Below are 26,362 nucleotides of genomic sequence, written 5' to 3' on the forward strand. Positions count from 1 at the left end.
CATGGCCCCTACCCTTCAGAGTGAGAACCAGAGCATGGGGTCACCTACAAGCCTCCCATACCCTGCACCCTACCTGGAATCCCAGGCTTCACACTGCACTGGGGCTCGCCCACCATGCACTAGGCCCCCTCACCCCCTCCTGGGCAAGCTCACAGCTTGCACAACCCATTCCCTCTGCCCGAATGTTCTTTCCCCCAGACACCCATGGGGCTCAACCCTCACCTACTTTCCCCACCACACGCTGGGGATGGAACCCAAGGCCTTCACAGTGAGCAGCATCCCCAGCCCTTTTTGTTCTTTATTTTAGACAAGGTCTTCCACAATTGAGATCCTCCTGCCTCAGCCTCCCTGGGATTCCTGGCCTGCATCATTGCACTGGGCCCTTCCTTTGGATATTTGCCCAGGTGCTACCTTGTCAGTCAGCAAGGCCCTCGTGGGCCATCTAATTTAAAATTTGGAGCAGCGCAGGAGAAGGGCCCGGTTTGATCCCCAGGCCTGCCATGCTAGCCCCGCCCACAGGGAGCGCTGAGATGGCAATTGAGTCTGGGCGTGGTGGCATGCACCTGTAATCCCAGCTCTTGGGAGGCTGTAAACAGGCTGTAAACAGCCCAATCTAGTAGTGAGACCCTGAACACCCAGTAGACCCTTCCCTAAAAGACAAAAATGAATAAATAAAAATTTGGGTCAGGCATGGTTGGCACATGCTGATAATCCAAGGACTCTGGAGGCAGAGGCAGAAGAATCAAGTTCGAGCATAGCCCAGGCAATTTAGCAACTTCTCATATGCTTCAGGCTGGCCTTGAATTTATTATTTACTTATTCATCTATTTATGTGATACCAGGAATTGAACTCATGACCTCACACTTGCCAGGCAAGTACTGTGCCGCTGAGCTAGATCCCTGGCCTTGAATTTATTATTGTAGCACACAGTGGTCTCAAACTCTTTTTTTTTTTTTTTTTTTTGCAGAACAAGGATTGAACTTAGGCCCTTGCGCTTACCAAGCGAGTGCTTGTTCTACTAAGCCAACTCTCCAGCCCCCTGGTCACAAATTCTTGGCAATCCTCCTACCTCAGTCTCCCAGGTGCTGAGATTATAGGTGTGTGTGTGTGTGTGTGTGTGTGTGTGGGCACTGTCATGCCTGTCAAAATAAAAAATATTCATAAAAGGGGTTGTTTTATAGCTGAGCAGCATAAGCACCTGCCTCGAAAGCTCAAGGTCCCGAGTTCAATCCCCAATACCACAAAGTAAATAAATAAATAAATAAATAAATCATAAAAGGCTTGGGATGTAGCACAGTGCAGAGGCCCTGGATTCAATCCTCAGTCAATAAATTTCCAAAAGTAAAATACAATAGAATTGGCTTCCCTGCAGCCCTAGGAGTCCCTGCCTCCCCTTTCCTCCCATCTCCCCCACAGCTGGGGCTCTGTGACGCACAGACTCTTTCCTTTCTGTGTCCTGCCACATCCCTGGCCCCCAGGGCAACACAGAGTGGGGGCTCCATAAACAGTTCTCAGACAAAGGATTGGAACTTGGACCCCCAACTTGCACCATTTGCACACTAGGGGATTCAAGGCCTCCCACTCTGGCCTCATCTGCTGCATGAGCCACTTTGGCCCTGAGGATCTCCCTCGACCACCTGTGCCCTGGAAGTCCTGGACTCCAACTGGCAATCCTCCTGCCTCAGCCTCCCAACACTCCTTGCCATTCATTTGTTGTGCTACTATTTAGCAGCTCTCAGTGGATGACACAGGCAAGGCGCTGGGACTCTCTGTGGCAGGAGCTGTGGCTCCTGTCCTCCACTACCCACTGGCCCAGATCCACAACCCACCCCCTCGCGCACCCTGCACCCAGAAAACTTCAGTGGCCTCCCCCACCACTTGTCCTTAATATTGGGCAGGGCCTCTAGCAGATCAAACAGGGTCACACCAAAGCCTGCTTGTCGGGTGCTCAAGACAAGTCTGGACAACTGGAAGGGGTGCGACTGCTTCTGTGCCAAGTCACATCCCTTGGCCAGATTTTCCAGACAAGAGGGAGGGCTGGCACTGTGTTCCTTGCCTGCCTGCCAGCCGGCTAACCTGCACCGGAAGTCTGGGCCAGGTGCCAGGCACAGACACTCTGGACAGCAGGGTGCTGGAGCCACTCCAGCCTGAGTCGGGGCACGCTGGGAAGAGAGGGACAATTCGGAGTGGAGTAGGACAGGTCTGGGCCACTGCACAGATGGGACAGCTGGGTGCAGGGGACGTGCCAGGCGGTGTGTTTGGGACTTCTTGCAGCAAGATGCAGGCAGGGGCCTAAAAGGCACATCTGCTGCCTTCCTGCTCCCCTCCCCTATGGTCAGCTGGTCCTGCTCGGGTCTTCCCAAAGGTCCGAGGAAGGAAAGAGGACCTCAGGCCTGGCTGGGCTGAAGCTCAGGGCCAAAGACAGGGAATAGGGGCAAGAGAGGGAGCTGTAACTTGCACCCCCCTTGCCCAGAGATTGAGGGCTTCTGTATCTTGCTGGGTGTGGTCAGCATGGAACAGGTGGATGGAGACATCCCCAGGGGAGAGAGGGCCCCTGCTGCCCATGGAGCTGGCCAAAGTGGGAAGGTGGGAGGCTCAGGAACTGGAGCGCACTGCAGGGTGATTTTTTTTTTTCTCCCAGTGCTGGGAATATAATTTTTTAAAATTACGAGATAGTGTCTCGTAAATTGCCCAGACTGACCTCAAAGTGACAGTCTTCCTGCCTCAGCTTCCAAGAGTGCTGTGATTACAGGTATCACATCAGTTGACGGCTTTTGACTAGAGGAAGGGACAGGATACAAAAGGTCCCTGAGCAATAAAGTCAAGCAGGGGGTGACATTCAGAGTCCAGATGCTGAGTTGCTGGATCCAGAAGAGGCTGGAGTAGGGAGGGGACAGGAGCTCCAGGACCCCATCCAGGGGGTTTGGAAGTGGGGACAGGTAAGGGGGTCGCGACCCAGGAAGAGGTGGGGGCGGGGCCCTGGGCAGGGCGGGACGGGCGCGGGTCCCCCGGGCCGGGGCGGGGCCCGGCTGGCGCTGCGCAGACTCGGGGCGGCCGTCGCGCATGCGGGGCTCGCTAGCTGCCTCCGGTGCCGCTGCCACTCCCGGGAGCATGAAGGACCGAACCCAGGAGCTCCGCACGGTGAGTCTGCCCGCAGTCCTCCCGCCCGGCTCGCGCGCCATCGGGGCGCCCCTGGCCGGAACGTGGGGGACTCGTGCGAGCTGAGAGACCCCGACCCCTTCCGGATCCCTTCCCTCCGACCCTCTGGGGGTCACCGGTTCGGCCACGTTGAAGGCTAGAGCCGAAGGTCCTGGATAAACTTTTAGGCGCCCCCTGTGTTTTGGGGGGATCGGAAGGTGGGGTCTGGGTGGCGGGATGGAAATTGGAGCCCTCTCCCCCACGAGAGGATCGGTCGGGTCTTGTCAGTCCTTCCGCTAACCCCGTCGCTGAGCCTGCAGTGTAGACAGACGGCGGGACCAGCACCCCTACCCGGGTGCGCTGTGGGTCGGGATCTGCGCCGGTTGGGGGCTCCTGGGCGCGAGCTGTTTCCGGGCGCCGCCGCCTGGGACCTGCGCCTGCCCTCACCTGTGGCTCCCGACTGCCTTCGCAATCGCGATCAGTACCGCCCCAAGTTGGGGGGATTTCACCCGAACGCCACCCCCAGGCCCACCTTCGGGGCAGCCCATGATGCTAGTCCCAGACCCTCCCTGGGCTACCCCGGCTGACTGCGACCTGGATCTATTTTTCCACCTGTGTCTGGGAGGCCCCTGGGGTGTGGCTCCTGGGGCGGGGTTCGGGGAAAGGAGAGACTGCAGCACCACAGTACGGAGTCTGGAGCTGCTGCCTGCCAGTCCGGACAGAGACCCCTGCCCAGCTCCTCCGCAGCGCTGCCCTTCCCTGCTGGGGGGGGGGTCACGGAGGGGGGGCAGTGACAGAAATGAACCCAACTTGTGGGTTAGGGGGAGCCAGGGCTCCGTGCCAGTTGTCTAGATTTTTAGCTTGGGTACCAGGAATTGAATCCAGGACCTTTGCACTGATCTGCCTTCCAGGCTCCCAGCCTGTTTTATTTTGAGACATCTTGCTAAATCACTAAATTGCCCAGGCTAAGCCTGAACTTGTGATCTTCCTGCCTCAGCCTCCCAGAGTGCTGGAATTGTAGGTGTGTGCCACCACACCTCACTGACATTGAGTCCCTGGCTGATCACCCACCCTGCAGACAGGCCCACCTACTGATCCTGGGCACCCTTTCCCTGTGCCCCACTTACAGGTAGAGCCCTAGATCTGCCCAAGTGTCCTGGGCCTTTGACTCAGTGGCTAGTGCTCTCTGTCCCCTCAGTGTCCCCATGTCCATGTTTGGTGTCCAGGACAACTCGGTCTCCCCTGCTCATGCTGACCCCAGCAGCCTGAAGTCCTGTGCTACTCTTGGCTGAGCGGCAGCCAGGCCCCAGGAGAGGCTCGGAACATACCCTTGCCAGCCCTTGTGGTTGCCCTCAAGCTTCCTGTGCAGTGTTGTGTCACACAGCTTCGGCTCTCCCAGTGCTGTCTGCCCACATAGGCATCCCTCCTGGGTCGAAGAGGGGTACGAGTGGGACCCAAAGCCTGCTATGCATGGCCCAGGGAACAAGGTTCTTAAGTCTGACAGCAGCCTCTGGCTTTTCACCCTGCATCTCCTCCGCTGAAGGGGAAATTGAGGCACAAGGGAAGTGAGGTTTGCTTGATAGAGGAGCATGGTACATAGAGGACCTCTGCTCAGTCCTGAAGACAGTCGGACAGGCCTGGCTGCCACGGGGGGGTACTCCAAGGAAAGCGTGGCTTTTAAGCAACTTGAAGCCTGATCTCTGCCTCTCACCAAGGCCTGGCCTGGCTTTGAACCAGTGAGGCTGCCTTTGCACACAGTCCAGGCCCAGCCTGAGTGTTTGGAGCCCCAGAGACTGTGCCCACTGTCACCTGGTGCTGCCCATGGAAGGCTCCTAGCAGCCTGGAGGGGTGGCTGCCAGGAGCCCATTCTGGCCAGGACGAGCAGTCAGTCTTGGGGCCACTGCCACTCCTAGAGCTCCTTTTTCCTCGTGGCCTGGGGCTCCCATCTGGACAAGTAGGAAATGGGAGAACCTAGGACCCTGCTAGAACTCAGGGTGAGAGGTGCGGTCCTAAGCTCCTGACTGTGATGCCACATTTGGAGAAGACCTTGAACCCCTAGAGTCAGAATTTTCAACCCAGACACCCCTGAGAATGAAGGTCTGGACAATGATAGAGCTCAGGAACACAGCAGCTGTCCCCAGCTTGCCCCCTCCTCTCCTCCTCCTCCGCCTCCTCCTCCTTCTCCCCCACCCAGTGCCACCGCATTTGGAAGGCAGGCAAGAGAAGGGAGCTTATTTATAAAAGTCACACTTGGGGAAGGAGCTGGCGCGCATCCTCAGCGCTCTGCAGGCCTGGCCCAGCCTCCAGCCTCTGCGGCCCCCATGTCAGGCGGCTCTCCCAGCTGCGGAGGTGGCACTGAGGGACCAGCACTGTAGGGGCATGGGGACCTCAACACTTAGACCCTTGGGCTGTAGAGGGGCTCTTGGGGTCCCCAGACACACACACACACACACACACACACACACACACACACACACACAGGAATGTAGTGACCTCTTCACCCAGTACAGAGCCTCTCTGGTTTTCTGTCTGGAGACATTCTCAAGCTGACCCACCCCACCACCCCTGGGCCTAGAATTCCCACGTCTACACACTGGACTCAGTAGGACACTGCGCCTGCCACAGGAGACCGGGGAGGAGCAGGAGAGAAAGTTGGGAATCCTGGAAGCAAACTTGGCATATCAGATGTGGTGGCACACACCTGTAACCCCAGCGCTTTGGGGGACTGAGGCAGAAGGGCCTCAAATTTAATTCAGGGGCTTAGTAAGACTTTTTCTCTAAATTAAAAAAAAATAATAATAAGTAAAGGTGACTCTGAATGTAGCTAATGTAGAGTCCCCAAGTTCAATTCCCAATAAAACATACATACAAAAGGACTTGGGGTAGCTCAGCAGAGGGGTGATCCAAAAGGAGGGGGCAGCTAGAGGGAAGGCAGAGTATGGAATGCACCAAGAATAGAAAAGGGAGGGGGACAGCTGGCCTCTGGGGTCCTCGAAGGACAAGAGCAGGCCCAGCTGCGTGCTGGGACCCCCTTGCCCCCTCTTCCCCAGCCATATACCTCATCTCACATCTGTAGAGCGCTGCCAGTGTGACATTTGTGTGGAGGAGGTAAAGGTGGGGGTCATCTCCCTCGTTCTCTCCCAAGTGCTCCCAGGGGTTCCTAGAATGATGATGGATTTGGGCACATTTTCATCTGGGGTGCAGATGGCATGGCCTCACGGGACTGTCTAATCCAAGCGTGAGCACAGAAGTTTAGAGATGCAGCAGGGCCCAGGGCCCAAGGGGGCAGGCGGCCGGGAGCCTGGCGTGGCCGGCGGGCATAGAGAGGGTGCAGGGCCCAGCCACTTTCCTGGAAACCCAGCTTGGCCTCCCGCACACTGGACTTGCTCGGGGCTTCTTGGCACTAGTGATATTGACTTTGATTAGTCATTAAAAAGAGGAAGGGAAAAAAATAGTCCTCAGGCAGACAACAGCTAGCGTAGGACTCAGCAGTGATGAATCAACCCTACCGGCTGGCATGACGCCATCACCCCATTGCCAGCAGCCAGCCTCTGTGTCTCCTGGAGGAATCAGGTGCTTGCTTCCAGGAAAGTGTCCTGGAATCCTGGCACCTCTGCCAGGAAGGCCACCAGGACTACCCGCATACCACCAGGGGAAGCTCAGGGGTTCCTGCTTCCTATGGCCCTGGCAGGGTTTCTTTTCCTCGAGGTCCTTTTAGTAGGAGCCAGACTTGCTCCTAACCCTCCTATTTCTGGATCGTGCACGCTGGAGGTAAGGAGGCTAGAGCTGAGACAGCCAGCCAGCCATGAGGAAGACCATACCAGCGGCTGGTAGGGAAGCACAAGGGGCTCTTAAAGACCAGCCTCACCCTTCCTATTGCCATAAACTCCTCATCAGTATTTCTGGGGTAGAATTGTGGAAGCTGGTTTAAAAAAAATCCCCCCAAGCACTGGAGGCACATACTTATCATGCCGGCCGGCCCACTGGGAGGCTGAGGCAGGAGGGTCTCAGGTTCAAGCTCAGTGTAAGCAACTTAGAACCTTGGCCAGACCCTGGCTTAAAATATAGCTTGGGGATATAGCCCAGTGAAAAGGCCCTGGATTCAGTCCCTAATACCAAAAAACTCCCCCCAAGGGGGTGGGACTGTGTAGCTCAGTGGTGGAGCACTTGCTTGGGTTCAGATCTCACTGACTACTATCCCCCCCGCCCCCCGAAAATCCCCACCTAAGCATCTGATACTGGTCCAGGGTTCAGAAGCACAGAATAAGGAGCAAAAACTACCAGGAGCAACTAGATGTTGGCAGGATGTGAAGAAGGCAGGAGGAGGGAGGGTACTCCTGGGCTTTTGGCTTGGGGCCCACTGAGCCTGCCATTGGCCAGGTGGCTGGCAAGGTACCAGTGTGGTCCTGGCCACTTTTTTTTTTTTTTTTCAGAACCGGGGATTGAACTCAGGCCCTTGCGCTTGCCAGGGAAGCGCTTATTCCACTGAGCCATCTCCCCAGCCCCATGGCCACTTCTATTCAGAGGACATCTGAGCTCCAGAGGCCACCTCTAGAGACCTCCTCCTCTCCAGTCCAGCCCCATTCGGGAGCTTTGAGTGCAGCTGCCTAGATTCCTAGAGAACTGGGGTCCTGACTACTTGGCAGGCATCTGGGTGCCCACTTGGTCCACGTGTGGGACACCCATCCCCACCCGATCCAGCCCAAGACAGTGAGAAGACGAGTGCCAGGCCAGCCTCATTACCTAGTTCCATTTAGGTCAAAAATGTTCAGGTTGGGGGCCAAGGAGATGGCTCAGTGGAATAAGTGCTTTCCTGGCAAGCGCAAGGGCCTGAGTTCAATCCCCTGTTCTGGGGGAAAAAAAAATGCCCAGGTTGCCCACCAGGAGGGGTAGGGCTCTGCTGTCTACAACCTATGTCCTTGTCACTGAAATCACTGTCAAGGAAAGCTGATAACAACCTGAGTTAATCTTCAGGGTGGGGGCCGGGGAGATAGCTCAGTAGAATAAGTGCTTGTCTGGCAAGCGCAAAGGCCTGAGTTCAATCCCTGGTTCCACCAAAAAAATAAAAATAAGTCCTTTATTTGAGCCCCCAAATCCAGCTGTATCACTGGCAGGGAAGGACCTGGGGCTTTTCCATGGCAGGAAACACTACATGGTCTGGCCCCTGGCCGCGGCAATGAGACTGCTCAGACCCTAGTCAGCAACAGATTCAGTACACGCGCTGTACGAAGACCAAGGCAGAATGGGGCAGAGTGATGTTCCTGGAAAGGGCCTGAAGGAGAAGGAAAGCTTAACTGGAGAAGAGAGGCTGTGGACGCTGCTTTAGGTCACAGGGGGAGGGCACCAGCGGGTTCTTTATGGTCTGTGGCCCAACCACAGGAACGGGAAGGAATTGCACTGTCGGGGCTCTGGTAGCGGTAGCGGGCAGAGCTGCCTGGGAAGCTAGTGGGCAAGGAGACAGTTATGGGGCTCCAGGGGCAGTGGATGAAGCAGAGGGCTGGGCTGAGGCCTCCCAGAGGGAAGCAGCCAGGGGCGCAGGGAGGACCGGAGCAGCATCCGCCCAGGGTCTCACTCATCGGAGCTGCAGCTGGCTGGACCACACCTGGAAAGATAGGTCCCCAGCTGACAGGTGGCCAGGCTGAAATCCAGAAGCTGCCAACCCAGACCCCAGGGCCTCTGAGGACAGAGTTAGCATTCATGACCCCCAAGAAAAGGCTGAAGGACACCATCCTTCACCTTTCCCATCCTCCTGCTCCTCCAGATCCCAGAACAGATTATGTGGGACCCTGGGACGCACAAGCACCCAAGGTCACCTCCCAACCCAACTGGCTCCCCAGGATGGGGAACTGGGCTTCCACAGCCTGCAGCGTGCCTCAGTTTCCCTCAGGAGTGCTCTGACTCAACTCCTGGGCCCAGCATGTAGTCCAAAAGTGTGAAAATAGCTGCTGGGTGCTCTGTGGCTGTGGAGGAATGGGGGAGGGGTGGCCACCTGGCAGCAGCCACAGACACTGGTGAGGAGCAGGAGTGGGGGTTTATTTTAGCTGCCGGGGGAGGAGGTGTGAACTCTTGATGGGAGGCGGTCCTTCTGAGCCACCCCAGAAAGCTCCAGCCACCCCTCTTCTGGCGGTGGGTCCCTGCTTTGTCGGGGTAACAGCCTAGCCTGGGAGTCTCTGCTGTCCCCTACTTCCCTGCAGCCAGGTGGCCCTGTCCCCATTTCACAGAAGAGCAAACACCCAGAGAGGCTGTCTTCAGCCAGGCCCTGGCCTGATGGCTTCTTAATCACTGTCTGCCTCAGTCCTGGTGAGAGCCCCACACAGGTATAGACCCTAGGCTGGAACTGGTGGGGCCCGCCCCTGCTGTGCAGAGGGACGCTGGCCTGGGAGTAGAGTGGCTGGACCTGGCTATGACCAGACCCCCAGAAGCCAGAGGCACCATCACACCCCACCCCGCCCATGGTGCGGTGGCTTTGTGCAGCTGCCCTGGGGTGGGGCCACGAAGCCAGGTGGAAACATGACCTGCCACCTGCCAGGCTGCTGCGGGGCTGGAAGGAGGAGCAGCAGAGTCCCATACCCAGACCAACAAGGGGAGAGGGACTGCAGGGTGGGCACACCTGCAACCCTACACGGCCCCACCCAGACAGTAGGCAGAAGGCTAGATGGCCTGGCATCTTCGCTGGGCCACATCCTGGCCAAGGTTTGCCGGGCCTGGGACAGTGAGGCTAGGCCTGCGCATCCAGAGCATTTGGGACAAGGTGCTTGAGACCTCCTGCTGGTCATGGAAGCCTGCACAGAGGAACCTGTTTCCAGGCCGGCAAGATAGCTCAGCAGATTAAGTGCCTGCTTAGGCAAGAACAGGGACTGGGGTTCAATCCAGTGGGATTACATGCTGTGCCACCCCATGCCCACCCCCATCCCCGAGCATGCTGAGCCAGCCACCAAGATTGGGCATAGTGGTGCACACCTGTAATCCCAGCACTTGGGAGGCTGAAAACAGGAGGATCACGAGGGATCTGAGGTGTGTAGTGATACCTGTACCAAATACATTTTTAAAAAAAGGCAGGGAGCACCTGTTTCCAGCAGGGCCTGGGGACCTCGAAGCCGGGCCAAGGCCCAACCAGCCCAGGGACACACCAGCCGGTGGGCTGGCTTTGGGTGCGTGCTTCTCTTGTTCTCAGAGCAGGGCCTCCCCAACAGCCAGGTAGGGATAGGGCACTGGACCAGGGAGGAAGTCCCTGACCTGCAGCTGAAGACCTCTGTCCTTACCCTGGGTGCTTAGAGGTCCTAGGGGTCTCCTGGGAGCTGGAGGCGCAGCCTTATCTGTCCGTGTCTGGGGATGCCAGTGTGACTAGATGCCCAGCAAGCTGGGCCCAAGGTTCACTGACACGTGTGTGACCTGCACAGGCCAAGGACAGCGATGATGAGGAGGATGTCAGCGTCACCGTGGACCGAGACCGTTTCATGGATGAGTTCTTCGAGCAGGTGGGCACCAGCACAGTGCCTCCGGCTCACACAATGTCCTAGACCTTGGGTGGCTGCTTCAAACCCCCAAGCCGGGCCAGGGCCACCCCCCCCAAGGGGCCCCATCTGCAGGAGCACCCCATGCCCTCCTGCCCCACCCTGCCCCACCTCACCTGCAGGCCTGACCACCCTCCTGGCGCCCCTTGCTGGATTTGGTCCTCCTGACGCCTGGCCCTGGTTCCCAGGTGGAGGAGATCCGAGGCTTCATTGACAAGATTGCGGAGAACGTCGAGGAGGTGAAGCGCAAGCACAGCGCCATCCTTGCCTCCCCCAACCCCGATGAGAGTGAGTTGGGGGCAGGTGGCTCTAGGACCCAGCACCCCTCACTGTTGCTGGGGGTGGCCCAGTTCTGCAAGACGCCTAAGGACACACAGCTGTCCTGGGGCTGCGGATGAGGGGTCAGCGCCCACAATCACCAGCCACCAACTGATACGGGTCTCACACAGGAACTTGGAGGTGGGACAGATGTCCTTTTGGGAGCTAGATGGGGTCCCATGGTCACCCCACCCTGCACAGGAATACTGGCTTTTTCTTAAGGCCACTGTGGTGCTATCTTGGGGTTTGGTGAAGGAAGGACAGGGAGGAGCAGCCTCTGATCAATAGAAGGCCGCCCCACCTTCCGCCCGTCCCAGGAGCAGATGGCAGTGCCAAGGCAACATTACCGTGGGAGGGTAGGCTGGCCAGGCAGGCCGCTTCCAGCAAGCATGCAGCCCTGGCACCTGGCCACTTGGTACCCTGTAGCCAGCCATGCTCAGGGCTCTAGGAAGTCCCCTCTCCCTTTGCACCAGAAGCTACCTGGGTGCTAGATTCCACTCTGCCTTTAGACACGCCCCCTTGCCCAGCACTCACATTTGCAGGAAGATACTGACTGCCCTACCAATATGTGCCAGGGTACCAAGCCACGGCCCAAGTCCTCATCCCTGGAGGGAGCTTAGCCACAGTGCGGGCCCAGGAAGGCTGAGATCGGCCCCCGTAGTGGGCAGCTGAGAGTTCACTTGGACTCAGTCCAGGGTGCTTGCCCACTGCTGATTCTCATCCTTTTGCCGAAGGTGCCAGCATGTAGGAGACATGAGGACACACGGGAAGGGCCCCAGTCCTGGCTGTGCCCAGGTATCCAAAGGGGCAAAACCTGGCCATTCAGATACCCGATGTATGGCTTCCTGTCCGGGGTCCCACACCCCCCACGCCCTCAGTACTCTTGAAAGACCAGGATCAGCTTCCTCAGCCCAGAGTGGTGTGAACCAAGGCCCCACTCACCATGCCCAGGGCCCAGCCCTGCCAACAGTGGGTGGCTGGGAACTGTCCCAGAGGGGCTGCCAGTACAGTCACCAGGTGTCACCCCCTCCCCAAAGACTTATCCAGGGAGACCGTGTGCCATGTACCCATGCGTATCTGGGTCACTGCACGTCCCTGTGTGGGCTGCTCCTGCTGAGGGTCAGGAGGACTGATCATGGGGTAGAAACAGAATACTCTGAAGAGTAGGGGTGGGAGTGGGCTCCTCTGCTATAGAGGAGGTTGGGCGAGGGGCTTCCTCCTAGCATCTACTCCTCCCTGCTGTGTCCTGCAGTGTGAAGGGCCCCTGGGACCTGGCTGAGATCTGAACTCACTTAGGGCAGGCACCTGGTAGCTGAGCTAGAAGGAGGTGGCAGTGGTGGTAGCCTGGTAGCCGTTGTGGTGGTGGCAGCAGAGGGCTCTCCTGGCCCAGGCTGCTCTGCCTCCTCTGGGGGCTGTCATCCGGCTGGGCTATTTTGGGTCTGAGCAAAAGAGGCAGAGACATCAGAGCAGCTGGTAACCAAGTTTCCCTTTGTTCGTGCTAGAGAGGCACCCTCCTCCGCTCTGTGGCGCCCCCCACCCCATGTTTCCCTTGGAGCCCCCCACCCCCCCATCCATCTAGGGCCTGGGATATGCCACTGTTTGCACCCTTCCCCAAGCCCCCCAGGGAGAAACTCCAGCCAGGAGGGTGCAGTTGGAAAGGTGTCAGATAGCAGCCCAGTCCCACTTCCCCACCAGAGCTTGAGGGTTGCCAGGCATGCCCCAGAGGGACAAAGCCAGTGCTGCTGGGAGGCAGATAAGCAGGGTACCCTTGGAGCCTCTGTCAGTGCAGGGAGATGGTTCTAGATAGAGCAAGGGGCACGAATACTGTGTCACTGCCCACCATCACCAACCTGCCACTTCCAGGGCCCACCTGCTTGCACCTCCTTAGGCCACCACCTGGGCATGGTGCCTTCATCCCCAGCTACTTGGTGGTGCTCAGCACCTGAGGGCAGCTTTGGAGGAGACCAGGGCCTGCCTCACTTGGGGCCTTGCAGGTGACCCTGGGGAAGGGGGTGACACAGGGTTCCTGCTATCCTGGTCCCCAGTAGCCACTGGCCAGCAGGTAAGGCCAGGTGAGCCTGTACGCCATCTTTGACTCAGGCAAGTACCAAGTACACATTCACCATTGCCAACTCCAGCCCTGCCAGCTGCTCCACAATTATTCCTGCCTTAAATTTAGACCCATCTGTTATCTCCAGGGGGTGGGAGCTGGCGAAGGAGGCAGGAGGTGCCTTGGAAGGCAGTGAGGGGGTGATGCTACAGCTGGGTGGCCTGGGCCCAGAATGGGAGCAGGCAGAGCCCAAGCCAGGGGAGGGCCAGGCCCAGGAGCCCACGAGCTTGAACCTCAGGCAGTGGGAAGCCAGGGTGTCTACACCCCACCCCTTCTGCCTCCTCAGAGACCAAGGAGGAGCTGGAAGAACTCATGTCTGACATAAAGAAGACAGCAAACAAAGTTCGTTCCAAGTTAAAGAGTGAGTCCATGCTTGGCTTATCTGAGATGGTCGGGTAGTGGCCTAGTCCTGCTTCCTCAGGTAGCCCGTGTGGTGTCGCTGACCCTGAGGGCGACACGGGGTCCCTTTTTGAGAGTGACGTTTTGGGCCAGGCCTCTGGGCTCAAGCCAGGGACACAGATAGCCGAGGCTTTGTGAAAGACCTGCTACCGTCAGGCCACTGGCCCTCATGCCTGCCAGAGAAGGTTAAGGAAAGCCAGACCCAGTGATGTCCCCCTGTAATCCTAGCTACATGGGAGGCGAAGGAAGGAGGACCACAAGAGTGAGGCCAGCCTGGACTATATATGGCAACACTGTCTCAAAAGGAACTAAGAGCCACATGTTGGTCCAAACTTGTAATCCCAAACACTATGGGAGGCTGAGGCAGGACTGCTGTGAGTTCAAGGCCAGCCTCAAGACCCTGTCTCAAAAAAAAAAAAAAAAAAAAGCAGCTCCTCCTGGCCGGGGGAGGCTGCCCAATGTTAAGTGAATGCAGACACGTGGCTGCCTATTCTGAGGGCCACAAGTTCTGCAGGTGGCATGGGCCTTGTGAACAGCCTCCCAAACAGAATGGCACCTGTGGAGGGACAGTGCCTGGGCCACAGACCTGGCACGCAGTAGGCGCGAACCCCAGCTGAAGGGCCCAGGTGGGCTGCCCTTCGCCCTGTCTGGCAGCCCATCCTCCTCTGCTTGCCCCAGTGATCCCACATCGATTGTCACACAGAGACCAGAGGGGCATCGGGAGCAGGGCCTGGGGTTGGACGGCACGGGAGTGAGTGAGGAGGGGGAGTGGGTGAGGAGATCGTAGCTCAGCATCGCGCCCGCCACCGCCCCAGGCATCGAGCAGAGCATCGAGCAGGAGGAAGGCCTGAACCGCTCCTCCGCAGACCTGAGGATCCGAAAGACCCAGGTGCGGCGGGCCCCGGGGCTGGGAGCTGCCCGAGTCTCCAAGCCCCGGTGCCGCCTGACACCCGCTGTCCTATCTCGCGTCCCCAGCACTCCACGCTGTCCCGGAAGTTTGTAGAGGTCATGTCAGAGTACAACGCCACGCAATCCGACTACCGCGAGCGCTGCAAGGGCCGCATCCAGAGGCAGCTGGAGATTAGTGAGCTGGGGGCGGGACCTGAGCTCCGGCAGGGCTTCGGGCCGGGGGCGGGGCCCTAGCTCGGGGGGCGGGGCTTGCCGCGGAATGGCCAGGGCCAGGCTGCTGCAGAGCTCTCTGGGCCTGGCCCTGCTTAGTGCGACCCTCTGCAGCTGGCAGGACGACGACCAGTGAGGAGTTGGAGGACATGCTGGAGAGTGGAAACCCTGCCATCTTTGCCTCTGGGGTAAGCATGCACTCCGCCCCTCCATCCTTGACTCCCAACCATACCCACCCACTGAGACCCAGTGAGTGTGCCCAGCACTGGGTCTGAGCAGTATTTGAACACAGCCACCCTGTGAGCCAGGTCTAAGAGAGCTGAGTCACAGAGAGGAAGTATTTGAGGCAAAGGTGGACTGGAGCCATGCCCCAGCTTGGCGTAGGGCACACACCTGCAACCCCAGCACTCTGTAGGAAGACTGCAAGTTCCAGTCCCATTTGGGCAATAGAGACATAGATCCTGTCAATAAAAAAGAGGTGAGCTGGGCATGGCAGTGCACGCCTATAATTCCAGCACTCAGAAGGCTGAGGCAGGAGGATCATTTTGAGTTTGAGACCAGCCTGAGCTACAAAGTGAGCTGAAGGCCAGCCTGAACTGCATAGTGAGGCCCTGTCTCAAGAAGACATAAATAGGCTGGAGATATAGCTCTTTGTGAAGGTCCTGGGTTCAATCCCCAGTATAGGTGGAAAAAAGCCCCAGGTGTCCCCAGTTGGATCCATTTCCTTGCTATCCCTTATCGTTTGCTAGTGGCCGAGAATTCTCGTGTCACTCTCAGGACCTTTGACCTTTCCTGGAGGACATTGGGCCCATGCTGGGTGAGAGCTGTTTTCTATCTGCAGGGGCTGCCCCCTGAAGGAGGGGGCACCCAGGTGTGGAAGGCAAGGGAGAAAGAGGCCGAGTTCATGCAGGAGGGAGAGTGGCCCTTGGGACAGTTACCTTGGGCTCTCTAACCTGCTGCCAAGGCCTGTCACATACTGAGCCCTGACGGAATCACAGGAGGGCATGTTATCAGCCCTGTATTACAGGTAGAGAGGTTAGGTGACAGGAACACAGCGGCTACAGAGGGAGCTCCTGCCTCCCCTTTCTGGAACGCCTTCGCACCCCAGCTGCCTTTCATCTTCCCTGTCCTGGTCCCCTACTTCCCAAGCCCTGGCCAGGGCTCTGGGTCTCAGCTCCTGTTTCTGCCCCCAGATCATCATGGACTCCAGCATCTCGAAGCAGGCTCTGAGCGAGATTGAGACCCGGCATAGTGAGATCATCAAGCTGGAGAACAGCATCCGGGAGCTGCACGATATGTTCATGGACATGGCGATGCTGGTTGAGAGCCAGGTAGGTGCCCAGGCCATGCCCCCCACCTGCCCACAGCAGCACCTGGGGCTTCCCTAACCCTGCCGTTTCTGCCCAACATGCTGCGTTGCTGGGAGGGACCAAGTGCTCAGGTAACCAAGCATCTGCTATGGGAAGCACCTCAGGGCCCCTGCAGGACCCTGTCTGCATGGCTGCGCTTGGCCTTCCAGGACCCCAGGCCCTGCATGGCCCCAGGCCCTACCCACCCCTGCCCTTACTCATCTCTTTATCAAGTGCTACTGGGATGGCATGGCATGTGGTACAAGGGATGAAACCTGGATCCTTGTGCTTTCCAACAGGTGCTTAGACCACCAAGCTATCTCTTCAGCCCTTCCCTGGCCTTTTTGAGACAAGTTCTCATTAAGTCACTAAGTTGCCCCGCCAGGGGTCCAACTTGGGATCCTCCTGCCTCAGCCTCCTAGAGTATGTGTACCACCATATGCAGTTTTGTTTTATTCTTTTAAGTGGTGAAAAAGTGTATATTTTGAATTAGCCATCTGGACTCAGTTTAGTTGATCCTAGTTTTGCTGGCAACATAACCAGGAGCCAGCCAGGCATAGGCCATCTTCTCCCTGTGGGGGCATGATGACCTTGCCACACTGATGTCAGAGAGCTTCTTTGCACCTGTTCAGTCTGGTGCTTGTCGCCTTGACACCCATAATGAACACCTGTGTCTTGTCTCTCTTCATTGGGCCAGCTGTGGGGCCAGGGGAGCTTGGTACTCCTCAGGGTGCTCTGAGGGTATCAGGGCTTCCTTCAGAGCCAACAATGTCTGGGCCTCTGCAGCGTGGGTGACATGTAGATATTTTTGTGGCTGTGGACATTTTTTGGCCTCCAAAGCCTTTGCATTACTTTGGGTGTTGAGAGAGACAGAAGTTTGCTTGCCATGTCCTCTTGGTACAGTCTAGAGGCTCTTCTTGTTTTTTTTTTTTTTCTTTCATTTTTGTTTCTTGAGCCCGGGTCTCACTGTGTAGTCTAGGCTGGCCTTGAGTTTGCTAAGCTGCCCAGGCTCAGCTCAAAGTCCAGCGCCTGCTGCCTCAGCCTCCTGAAAGCTGGCATTGTGGGTGTGCACCACCATGCCCAGCTTGGTTGAGGGGCTTAAGCATGGGAGAGACGTGAGCTTAGCAGTAGGAAGGCCACAAGGAAGCTGCTTCTATGTCCTGGTGAGATGCCGACCATGGTGACACAGATACTGTGAAGGCATCTGAACTGGAGGGTGAGAGCCACTGTTGCTGGGGCCTCAGGGTCACTGTCTTATTGGTCGCCAGAAGGACCATGGAACGAGAATACAGTGCTCAAGAGAGCTCTGGGGCTGTCTGTGGATCTTAAACAAGATATCTGGGAGGGCTCAGCATGGCCACCTTGAGAGTGACAGCCAGGGTGGGCTCAGACTCTAGTCCACCTGTTCTGCCTCCCTCCTCGAACCAGGCCAGGGGCTGAGCATTGTATGCATGATCCCCACTTGGCTGAGACTGCATGGTCCGCTCCACCCCCAGGACAGCTGCTCTGCAGGGAGGGGGGCTGCCCCAAGCCCTGTGCCCTCCATGCCCTGGCTAGGGCCTGCCCTGGGCACAGGTGTGCAGTGACAGCCTGGCCTCACCTCCTCACCTTTCTCTCTGCTTTCAGGGTGCTTCCCTGAGGCCCCTCCCCAAGCCTTCCCACCACAAGGAGGGAGCCCTCTGGAGCTTGGGCGCCCCTGGCCCCACAGGGAGAGATGATTGACAGGATCGAGTACAATGTGGAGCATGCAGTGGACTACGTGGAGCGGGCTGTGTCTGACACCAAGAAGGCTGTCAAGTATCAGAGCAAGGCACGCCGGGTGAGTTGCCAGCTCAGCCTAAGCTGCACCCCAGTACCCACTGGAGCCCCAAGTCCATCCCTTTGCCCTACCCATTCTGCCTCCCCCCATCTGGAAGCTGACTATAGGCTGTCACCTACCCACCCCAAGGCCCCAATTCAGCCCTCAGCCCTCCACCTCTCCAGCTGCCCACTGAGATCTCTCCTTCCTGCCCCCTTGCAGAAGAAAATCATGATCATCATCTGCTGTGTGATCTTGGGCATTGTCATTGCTTCCACCATTGGAGGCATCTTTGGATAGAGTCCCACCTGCCATTTCTGTCCGGACGGCCATCCTGTGGAGGTCCCTGGCTGCTGCCGCCTGGCTGGGTTGCCCTCCCCCTTCTGGCTCGGACACCCTCATTGCTACCCACCCTGCCCCTCTCCCCCAGGGCCCCATCCCCACCCTGCCCTGGCCCATGTTGTTTGCATGATCTGTGACAGTGTGTGTCTGTGCAGAGGTGGAGCACAGCAGGGCTGGGGATGGGTCCCTGCAGGAGTCTTGGGGCCTGGTCCGAGTTGTCCAACCCTTACTTGGGGTCCACCCTTCCCTGGGCTCCAAGCCCACTCTGGACCCCATCCTTGCCCACCTTCCCTGCCCATCCTCCCTGCCCCCATCCTCTCCAGCTGTCTCCTCAGTGCCGAGCCCAAAGGGTGGGGACCAGCTGGCCACATGGTGCTGCTTTCCAGGGGAGGGGTGGCCCTGGGGGACAACCCCGCACTAAGCCTCTAATCGCTGACCACTGCCAGGAGGCTTGCTACCCTACCTGGGCAAAGCCAGCAGGTCCCACCACAGCCTCCCTACCCGCATCCTGAAGCCCCAGGAGACACCCTCTGGGCTGCACTGCCTGTGCTATCCGAGCTGGCGGCACAGAAGCTGCTGTCCCCAAGGGCCTGTCAGGTTGGAAAGCCAGTGTTGCATGTTTGGGACAGTGGTCCTCCTCTTGGGAAGTCAGACTTTACTCAGGCCTGCAGTCTCATCCTGCCCTGCTGCCCCCTTTGATGTGCCACGTGGTGTCAGGTGTCTCCGATGCGATGCAGTATTCAGCAGCCAGCCTTGGGGCGCCCTGAAAACCGCCCCACCCACGCCCCCTCTTGGACTGGCGGGAGGTGCACGCAGGCGCATGCGCGGGGGCGGGGCCGTGTCTGCGCCCCACCTTTCCTCGGCTTCGCTCCTGCCCCAGTGACTGTGACCACTGCCCTTGCTGCCTTCTCCCTTCGCCCCTCACCAAAGGTCTTGGTACAACCAGCTGCCCATTTTGTGAAATTTTTATGTAGAATAAACATTTGTATATGTCTGACTGCAGTGTTGCAGCCTAGCACTAGGGCGTGGGGCGCAGAGGGGAAGGAGCTCAGAGGCCAAGGATTCCAGCCCCACAACAGCCAAGCTGCAAGCCAAGCTTGGGACAGGGTGGACCTGTCCCAAGCCCCACCTGACCCCCTGAGGTGGCCAGTCTGTCAAAATACCCGGTCTGCAGTCTAATGCTGCAGGGGAGACCCCACTCGGGTTAGCTCTGTGGGCCCTAAGGCTCAGCCCTGAAGGTCTCCGCTGCTGTGCTGCCCATGTCGGTCCCACACCATCAGGCCTAGACCTGGTCCCTCCTCCTCCTTCGCCCCAATCCCTCAGGGACACCAAGGTCTCTTGCCAGCCTGCTGCATGCACCAGAGCTGGGCTCCCCCACCACCCCAACACTCCCAATGAGGCAGGAGGCACCCCCGAGGCCATGGAGTGTGGGGGCTTTCAGACACCTCATACCCCGGTGCCCCAACTATGCCACTTAACATAGCCACACAGGAGCCCCCCCACCTGAACTCTGCTCAGGCTTAAAAGGGTGTTTTCTCCATCTCGGTTCTTTAAATCCAATTCCTGCCTTTGAGTCACATAAGTTCCACAGAATGTGGCTTTTTGCTTTTTATTTTAGAGTAAAATAACAAACTCTTGGAAACTTTTTTAGAAAAAAATATTCTTAGAACTGTAGAACTCCTCTGAAGCACCACCAAGTTGCCAGTGGCGGGGGCAGATTTGCCGCTCAGAAGCGAGGCCTGCGCTTGCGGCCGGTGTACTGGGTATCAGGCCGGACTTCCCTGTGCCAGGACGGAACAGGGTCTCAGAGCGGACCACAGGCAGGAGCCCCCACCCAGTAGGTGGCTTCCCCTAGCCCGTGCCCCAGCACTCACTTGCCCTGCCGCCGTCGGCGCGCCTTTTTCTCTAGCACCCACTCTCTGCTCTTCTTCACCATGCCCCGCCGCGCCAGCCCGTGCTGCGCCCTGTGTCAAGAAGGCTGTGATGACTGACAGCTGCTCTCTGACCCCTTCATCCCTGTGGGGGTGAGCTTCCTTCTGAGGTGGGTGGGTGCAGACACCCCTTGTTTCCACTGTTCCACTCTCCCTCAACAGTCCCCTCCCTGGCCATTCCCTTCCTGTATGATGCTCCAGCAGGGGCGCCTGCGTAACAGGAGGGTGGGATGTGCACCCCCTCACCCACCCCCTGTAGGTGGGACACGTGCACACTGGCCATGAGGTGGGTGAGGGAGACCCCCTCAGGGCTCAGCGTGCCTGCCATAGCAAGTTTCCAGCCACCACACTTGTCAGAGGCAGGAAAACAAGGCTGCCCGCTCGCGGCAGCTCTGACGATGCTCCTCTAGGGCTGATCTTGGCCTCCAGCCCTGGCTGAGGAGCAGGGGGATCCCCAGCAGCCCAAGGGGTGAGAGGCCCTGAGAAGAGAGGAAACCAGGCTCCTGCAAGCCACATCACCACTGGCAAGCACGCTGCTCCCCACGGAACCTGCAGGCGTGCTTGCCACATGCATCCTCCACTGGAGCTCTGGCAGGCCCTGCCTTGGTGCTCAGGAAGCAGCCTCGGCCTTCCCCGCCCAAGGATTTTCGACAAAAGACCAGGACAATCCCAGCGGAGCTGGCACCTACAGGAAAGGGCTGCGACCCAGGATGTCTGTGTGGGACTGGAGCAGAGACCTGGGGAAAGAGAAACTTGGGGCGGGCTAAACACCAGTGTGGGCTCTGTTCCTTCCAGGGGGCGGCGGGAGATTCATCCAACAACGAGACACTGTCTAGACTTCAGGGTGTCTAGAGAAGGGTTTACAGGGGGACTCAGAGGAGGCCACACAAGTAGGGAGAGGAAACGGGGACCAAATGCTAGAAGGGCCACAAGGCCCTGGGGATAGTGCAGAGAAACAAATGTGGACAACTAGTGAGTGTCATTGGAGCACTGGGACATGCTAGGCCAGGGCAAAGCAAATGGCAAGAGACGAAGCCCCAAGGTCACACAGGAAGCACACGTGGGGCAGAGGTGAATGGGGACAGGATGTGAGCCACTGAGGAGAGGCACAGACATCAGGGAGGCAATGGAGCAGGGAAGCCAGAGAGGGGCCAGGAATAAAGCAGGCAGGGACAGTGGCCAGCAGCACTATGTACCAGGCCTTCAGGGGTACAGTTCGGGACAGGGGCTGCAAGGATGCAGGAAACAAGCAATACAAAATGTAGACCAGAACTCAGGTAGGCACAGGCTTCAAACTGGCTCTTAATCCACCTGTCTATTAAAACTGTCTGCAATCTGATTAGGCAGAAGGGGCAGCAGCAGAAGCCCCTGGGTGTGCACACTTACATCCTCATTTCTGTCTGCTCACTGGAGGATGAGGCACATGGCTGAGCCCTCTGCCCTTGGCACAGTGCCAGCCACACCGGTGCCACCCCTCTCATGAGTGGGTGGGGACAGACTTACCCCATCTATGGAAGGGACATGTGGTCAGCAGACACCAATGAGAGCACAAGAGGGACCTAAGATGCTCTGAGGAAGTGGGCCCGCCCTTTTCAGTGGGGGATGGGTGCTCCCCAGGAGCAGTCAGAGCACAGACATCTGCAAGAGGCCCGGGTCCCCAACAAGGTGGCTGGGGAAGCCAAGAAATGACTGGAGGGCCAAGGGTCAGTGACATAAGCCTGGGGTCACCACAGGAACACTCAGGATTTCTTTTTTTTTTTTTTTTCCCCAGAATCGGGGATTAAACTCAGGCCCTTGCACTTGCCAGGCAAACACTTATTCTACTGAGCCATCTCCCCAGCCCAACACTCGGGATTTTTGCACTGGGGAGCCATCCCAACTCACTCATTTCCGCCCGCTTTTCCTCTTGATGTGCAAAGTCTTACAACCCATTAGTCACATCAGGCAGGACGAAGAATCTCCCTCTTCTCTAAAAAGACTGTTCCCAACATCAGAGAAGTCAGGGCCACCAAGGAATCACCGTAGCTGGGCACATAGTGACCCATACACAAAAATGCATGGTTTGCAACAGTGAGGGGTGGGCTAAAGGGAAGGACAATGCAGCTGCAGATACGGGGCTAAGAAGTAAGGAGAGATGGTCTACATGTTAGGAAGAGAAGAGGATAAGACACTCTTGCTGCCATGTAATGAACTGCTGGCAGGGAGCCTCACAGACAACCATGCATTGAGGCAGGTAGGGGTGGGGACAAGGGCCCAGGAGAAGGGGGAAGACTGGGAACAGGCATGGAGGGAAGGGACAGCAGGACCTGTTGGTGGGGCAGCTGGCTGTGAGGAGGAAGCCAGGCGGTATGCAGAGGAAACCTAGAAAGTGAGAGAAAAAGGGTTTGGCTTGGCTGGAGATACCAGGGCAAAGCCAGGCACAGACACTGAGGCAGCAGCTACCAGATCAGAGAGGTGTGACATTTGCTTGGGATTTTTGTTGTTTCTGTACCAGGAATTGAACTCAGGTTCTTGCACTTGCCAGGCAGGTGCTGGGCCACTGAGCTACATACCTGGCCAGTTGTGACATTTGGGCAGCTGGCCATCTGGGTGCACACTTGTGATCCCAGCACTCAGGAGGCTAAGGCAAGAGGATCCCAAGTTCAAGCCCAACCTGGGCAACCTAGCAACTTCATCAGGGTCTGTTTCAAAATAAAAAATATAGCTGGGCATAGTAGTAGTTACCTGTAATCCCAGCACTCAGGAGGCTGAGGCTGTAGGATCACTGAGTTTGAGGGCATCCTGGGCTACATAGTGAGTTTAAGGCTAGCCTGAAGTACATTCCAAGACAGTGTCTCAAAAAACTAAAATTAAGACAATCCACCGCGCTCTTCCTTTCCAATTTGGGCCCGGCAGAATGGCTCCTGCAAAGAAGGGTGGCGAGAGGAAGGGCTGTTCTGCCATCAACGAGGTGGTGACCCGCGAGTACACAATCAACATTCACAAGCGCATCCACGGAGTGGGCTTCAAGAAGCGCGCCCCTCGGGCATTTAAGGAGATCCAGAAGTTTGCCATGAAGGAAATGGGGACTCCAGATGTACGCATTGACACCAGGCTCAACAAAGCTGTCTGGGCCAAAGAAATAAGCAATGTTCCATATCGTATCCGAGTATGGTTGTCCAGGAAACAGAATGAGGATGAAGATTCACCAAACAAGCTGTATGCCTTGGTAACCTACGTACCTGTTACCACGTTCAAAAATCTCCAGACAGTGAATGTGGATGAGAACTAACTTGGAAATAAAATTACAGAACTGCCAAAAAAAAAAAAAAAAAAACCCACCCTAAAATTAAATGACTAGTGATCCTCCTATTTTCAGCCTGCCCAGGGCTGGATTACAGGTATGTACTACCATGCCCAGTCTCAGTGGTGGCTCAGCTTCCTAGGGACGGGGACAGGGAGGCATATGGTGCTGGGGACCTAACCCCTGTCCCTGTACTTGCCTAAGCGGGCACTTAGTCCACTGAGCTATCTAGCTGGTCCTTAAAATGTAAAAGGCCTGAGGATGTAGCTCAGTGTGAAGGCCCTAGTCCAATCCCCAGAACCACAAAAAAAAAAAAAAAAGGTATTAGGGGCTTGTCTTTAAGTGGATATTTAAAGGGGTACAGATAAGAGTACAGCAGGGGAAGAGGCAGCCAGAGAGGCAAAGAGCACCAGGAGTCAGGAGGGGAAAGCAGAAGTGTCAAGAGGACACAGGTGCATCTTAGACCCATGCAAGCTGGTAGGTCAGATCAGCTCAGCAGAAAGGGAAGGAGTGGGGAGAGTGACTTGGCAAGATGAAGCTGGGGTGGGCCTGCCGAGGACCCTTGGTGATGAGACAGAACTGAGGGTGGAGGAGAAGCAGCAAGAGGTGATGGGTACAAGGAACTTACTGCCCAGAAAGCCTGGCCCAGGGAGTCCAGGAGCTGCTCTGGGCTCTGGGGAGGATCTCTGGGATGCAATCAGGGAAGCATAGACAGATGGGTGCAGGGCAAGGATGGAGGAGGAATGGATGGCGGGCTGCGTATGGCACAGGCCCACAGAGGGAGCCAGGCCTGTACTGCCACACTGTCACCTCCATGGTGGCTCTACCTGAGGCCTGGGGAAACAAAGACACACAAACAGACTGGGTGGTGTTCAAGTTGTTACTTTACCTGTCTTTGGTGAACTTGGACTCTGTGGCCTCTTCTCCATTCTCATTTTCACCCAGTCCCTGCAGGAACCACAGCGGTCTCTGATCCCCCTGGAGCTGTTACCCAATCTGCCCACCCCAGCACTGTGTGTCCAGGCCACAGCCCCTTCAGCAGGCACCAGGCCCAGGCCCCATCTTTAGACCCAGAGCACTCAGGCCTATGGGGGTCTGGGCTGCTGGCTCAGCTGCACTGACTGCCAGTGTCTTCCCAGGCATATTTTCCCAAGCCTGCAGGCCAGGTTCCTCACCTTGGGCAGAGAGGCAGAAGGCCCAGAGAACAGACAGAGGTAGAACCTGGCACAAGAGAACGTAGGGTGAGGACTGGCTCGTGAGGTCTCACCCTCAACCTCCTGCCCACCCGGGGCCCCCCATGGCCCCACCCTCACTTCTTCGCTTTGGCACTGTTAGGGTAATCCACCACCACACCGCCCGTGAAGCCAGCCCGGGTGGCCTGGGTTGTGATGAGCTCCAACTGTGGACAGAAGGGCAGGTGTCAGGCTGGAGATGCAGATCTTCCCCTTCACCCTGCCCCTCTAAAATTAAAGAAAGAAGTAAAATTTAAAAGGCCTGGGGATACACCTCAGTGTAAAAGCCCTAGGTTCAATCCCTAGTACCACAACAAAAGAAAAAAGGTATGAGGGAATTGTCTTTCAGTTGGTATTTAAAGGAGTGCAGACCAAGTCAGGCTGCACTCCTTTCAGTTACCCTTCCTGGTGACAGAAAGTCTCTTAGTAGTCCTCGAAAGCCACATAGCAGAGTGCGGGCCAGCCCATCAAGTCACAGCTCCCTTGGGGGAATTACAGAACAAAGCACTCTGCCCACTCTCACTTTCTAGCTCAGGAATGGGGCCCCACTCTAATCTCAAGAAATGAACTGGGAGCCACTCATTTGTGCTATTGGTCAGGGACAGCTCATCACCTGTCTGGATCTAGCCTTCCTGATTCCCAACTCATCAGTCCTAACCCCTATTGCTGGGGTCCCCACCTCCACTGCAGACCCCCCCCCCACCTTTTACCATCTGTTTCCTGGCATAGAAATGAGGAAATCCTGTTATGCTATCTGCAACATCCTCTTGTCTGTCATATACCAGCAGCCTCCAGATACCAGCCCTTAGGAGGAGGTAACCAATGTGCCATCATGGGTCCCAGGCCCTCTGGTGGCTTATTCCCTCTATTCCAGCCATCAGTCACCTCCCAACACCAAGAGGACAACTCCAGGAGGAGCACACAGCCCACCAGCTCTCAGTCACCCGCTTCCTATGCCCAGCAGCCAAGGGCTTACCTGCTCCGAGTTCTCTGGGTACAGCTGCAGGACAGCCCGGGCCCCACGGACCTGCAAGCAACACAGACGTCACCACTTCACAGATGCCCTGTGGGATCAGACCGGAAGACTTCCTGCCTTTGCTCATTAAATATTCACAGAGCTCCCATTATATTTGAGGCAGTGCTCCTAGGGCTTTGGATACCATCAGCACCCAGAACTAACTGCTGGCACTCAGTGTTGGTGGAGAAGGCAACTAAGCACCAGAAAGAAGGATAAACAGGGACGAGGTGGAGCCCACCGGCAGAGACTTCCGGGTTCCCTCATGGTTGCAGGCCTCTTTGAGGGATGGTTGAGCACAGCCCACAATGGCTACTGGAACACACAGAGGAAGGTGATTTTGGCAAGAAGGAAATTTGAGGATGAACCCTAGCACATGTGGGGAGAACCCATGACATGTGTGAGACTCGCAGCATATCCACGGGCAACAGGCACTGCTTAGGTGCAGCAGCCCAGGAGATAAACTCGCTCCAGGCCTTTAGAAATGTAAAAGAAACTCATCATAGGAGCCTTAACCCACCAGCTGCTCTTAGTGACCAACTGAAATGTGCACCATCCCTGCTATAAAGGTAAGACATACACCCTGAAGGGCGTCCACTGTGCCGGACAAAACTTCTAGTGCCAGGGAGGTAGCTCAGTGGCTTAAATGCCTGCCTGGCAAGCGCAAGATCCTGAGATTGTGCCCCACTACAAAAAAAAATTTTAAAAACTGCTCTGCCCCAATTTTGTGCAGTTCATAACCCCCAAATAACTTATTTTTTAAAAAATTATTTATTTATTTATTTATTTATTTATTTATTTATTTATTTATTT

General features: G+C 56.9%; 2 protein-coding genes, 1 non-coding gene and 1 pseudogene across 6 annotated transcripts in view; 2 read left to right on the top strand and 2 right to left on the bottom strand.

Annotated features, from left to right (window-relative positions):
* Nucleotides 1-3,060: 3,060 nt before the first annotated feature.
* Stx1a (syntaxin 1A) lies at nt 3,061-19,063 on the top strand. 2 transcript variants are annotated; one of them, XM_004630429.2, is made up of 10 exons: nt 3,061-3,142; nt 10,540-10,617; nt 10,842-10,941; nt 13,368-13,442; nt 14,296-14,369; nt 14,456-14,564; nt 14,714-14,787; nt 15,793-15,930; nt 17,657-17,767; nt 17,969-19,063. In XM_004630429.2, the coding sequence occupies exons 1-10, from the start codon at nt 3,065-3,067 to the stop codon at nt 18,044-18,046; spliced, it is 915 nt and encodes a 304-aa protein (XP_004630486.2). In that variant the 5' UTR covers nt 3,061-3,064; the 3' UTR covers nt 18,047-19,063. The 2 variants fall into 2 exon arrangements, with proteins under 2 accessions (XP_004630486.2, XP_023570321.1); XM_023714553.1 differs by lacking the exon at nt 17,969-19,063 and having other exon boundaries at nt 17,575-17,767.
* A 625-nt stretch (nt 19,064-19,688) lies between these two features.
* The window catches only part of Bud23 (BUD23, rRNA methyltransferase and ribosome maturation factor), a 14,540-nt gene continuing 7,866 nt past the window's right edge, over nt 19,689-26,362 (bottom strand). Inside the window, exons 7-12 of one of the 3 annotated variants that reach the window (XR_002820965.1) lie at nt 25,511-25,561; nt 24,659-24,701; nt 24,478-24,523; nt 24,192-24,250; nt 19,963-20,052; nt 19,689-19,869 (exon numbers count right to left, since the gene is read on the bottom strand). Coding sequence is in view for 2 of the 3 variants with exons in the window: in XM_023714577.1 (XP_023570345.1) it covers nt 19,815-19,869; nt 19,963-20,052; nt 24,192-24,250; nt 24,478-24,523; nt 24,659-24,762; nt 25,511-25,561 (405 nt within the window). In the remaining variant the exon portion in view is untranslated. Of the gene's footprint in view, nt 19,870-19,962; nt 20,053-24,191; nt 24,251-24,477; nt 24,524-24,615; nt 24,763-25,510; nt 25,562-26,362 lie in introns of all 3 variants that reach the window. The other 2 variants (XM_004630430.2, XM_023714577.1) reach the window with 2 other exon arrangements.
* Nucleotides 20,368-20,498, bottom strand: LOC111816613. Its single transcript, XR_002820974.1, has one exon.
* Nucleotides 22,872-23,293, top strand: LOC105742087 (annotated as a pseudogene).

Source organism: Octodon degus, unplaced genomic scaffold (assembly GCF_000260255.1).
Source record: "Octodon degus isolate 3935 unplaced genomic scaffold, OctDeg1.0 scaffold00035, whole genome shotgun sequence".
Taxonomy (NCBI): domain Eukaryota; kingdom Metazoa; phylum Chordata; class Mammalia; order Rodentia; family Octodontidae; genus Octodon; species Octodon degus.

What these genes read in the sequence shown, in the direction of transcription:
- Stx1a (XM_004630429.2), top strand. Translation starts at nt 3,065, where the DNA reads ATGCGGGGCTCGCTAGCTGCCTCCGGTGCCGCTGCCACTCCCGGGAGC. An exon ending in CCAGAGGCAGCTGGAGATTA is followed by an intron (nt 14,565 to 14,713) that starts GTGAGCTGGGGG and finishes GACCCTCTGCAG; the next exon opens with CTGGCAGGACGACGACCAGT. An exon ending in ATCAGAGCAAGGCACGCCGG is followed by an intron (nt 17,768 to 17,968) that starts GTGAGTTGCCAG and finishes GCCCCCTTGCAG; the next exon opens with AAGAAAATCATGATCATCAT.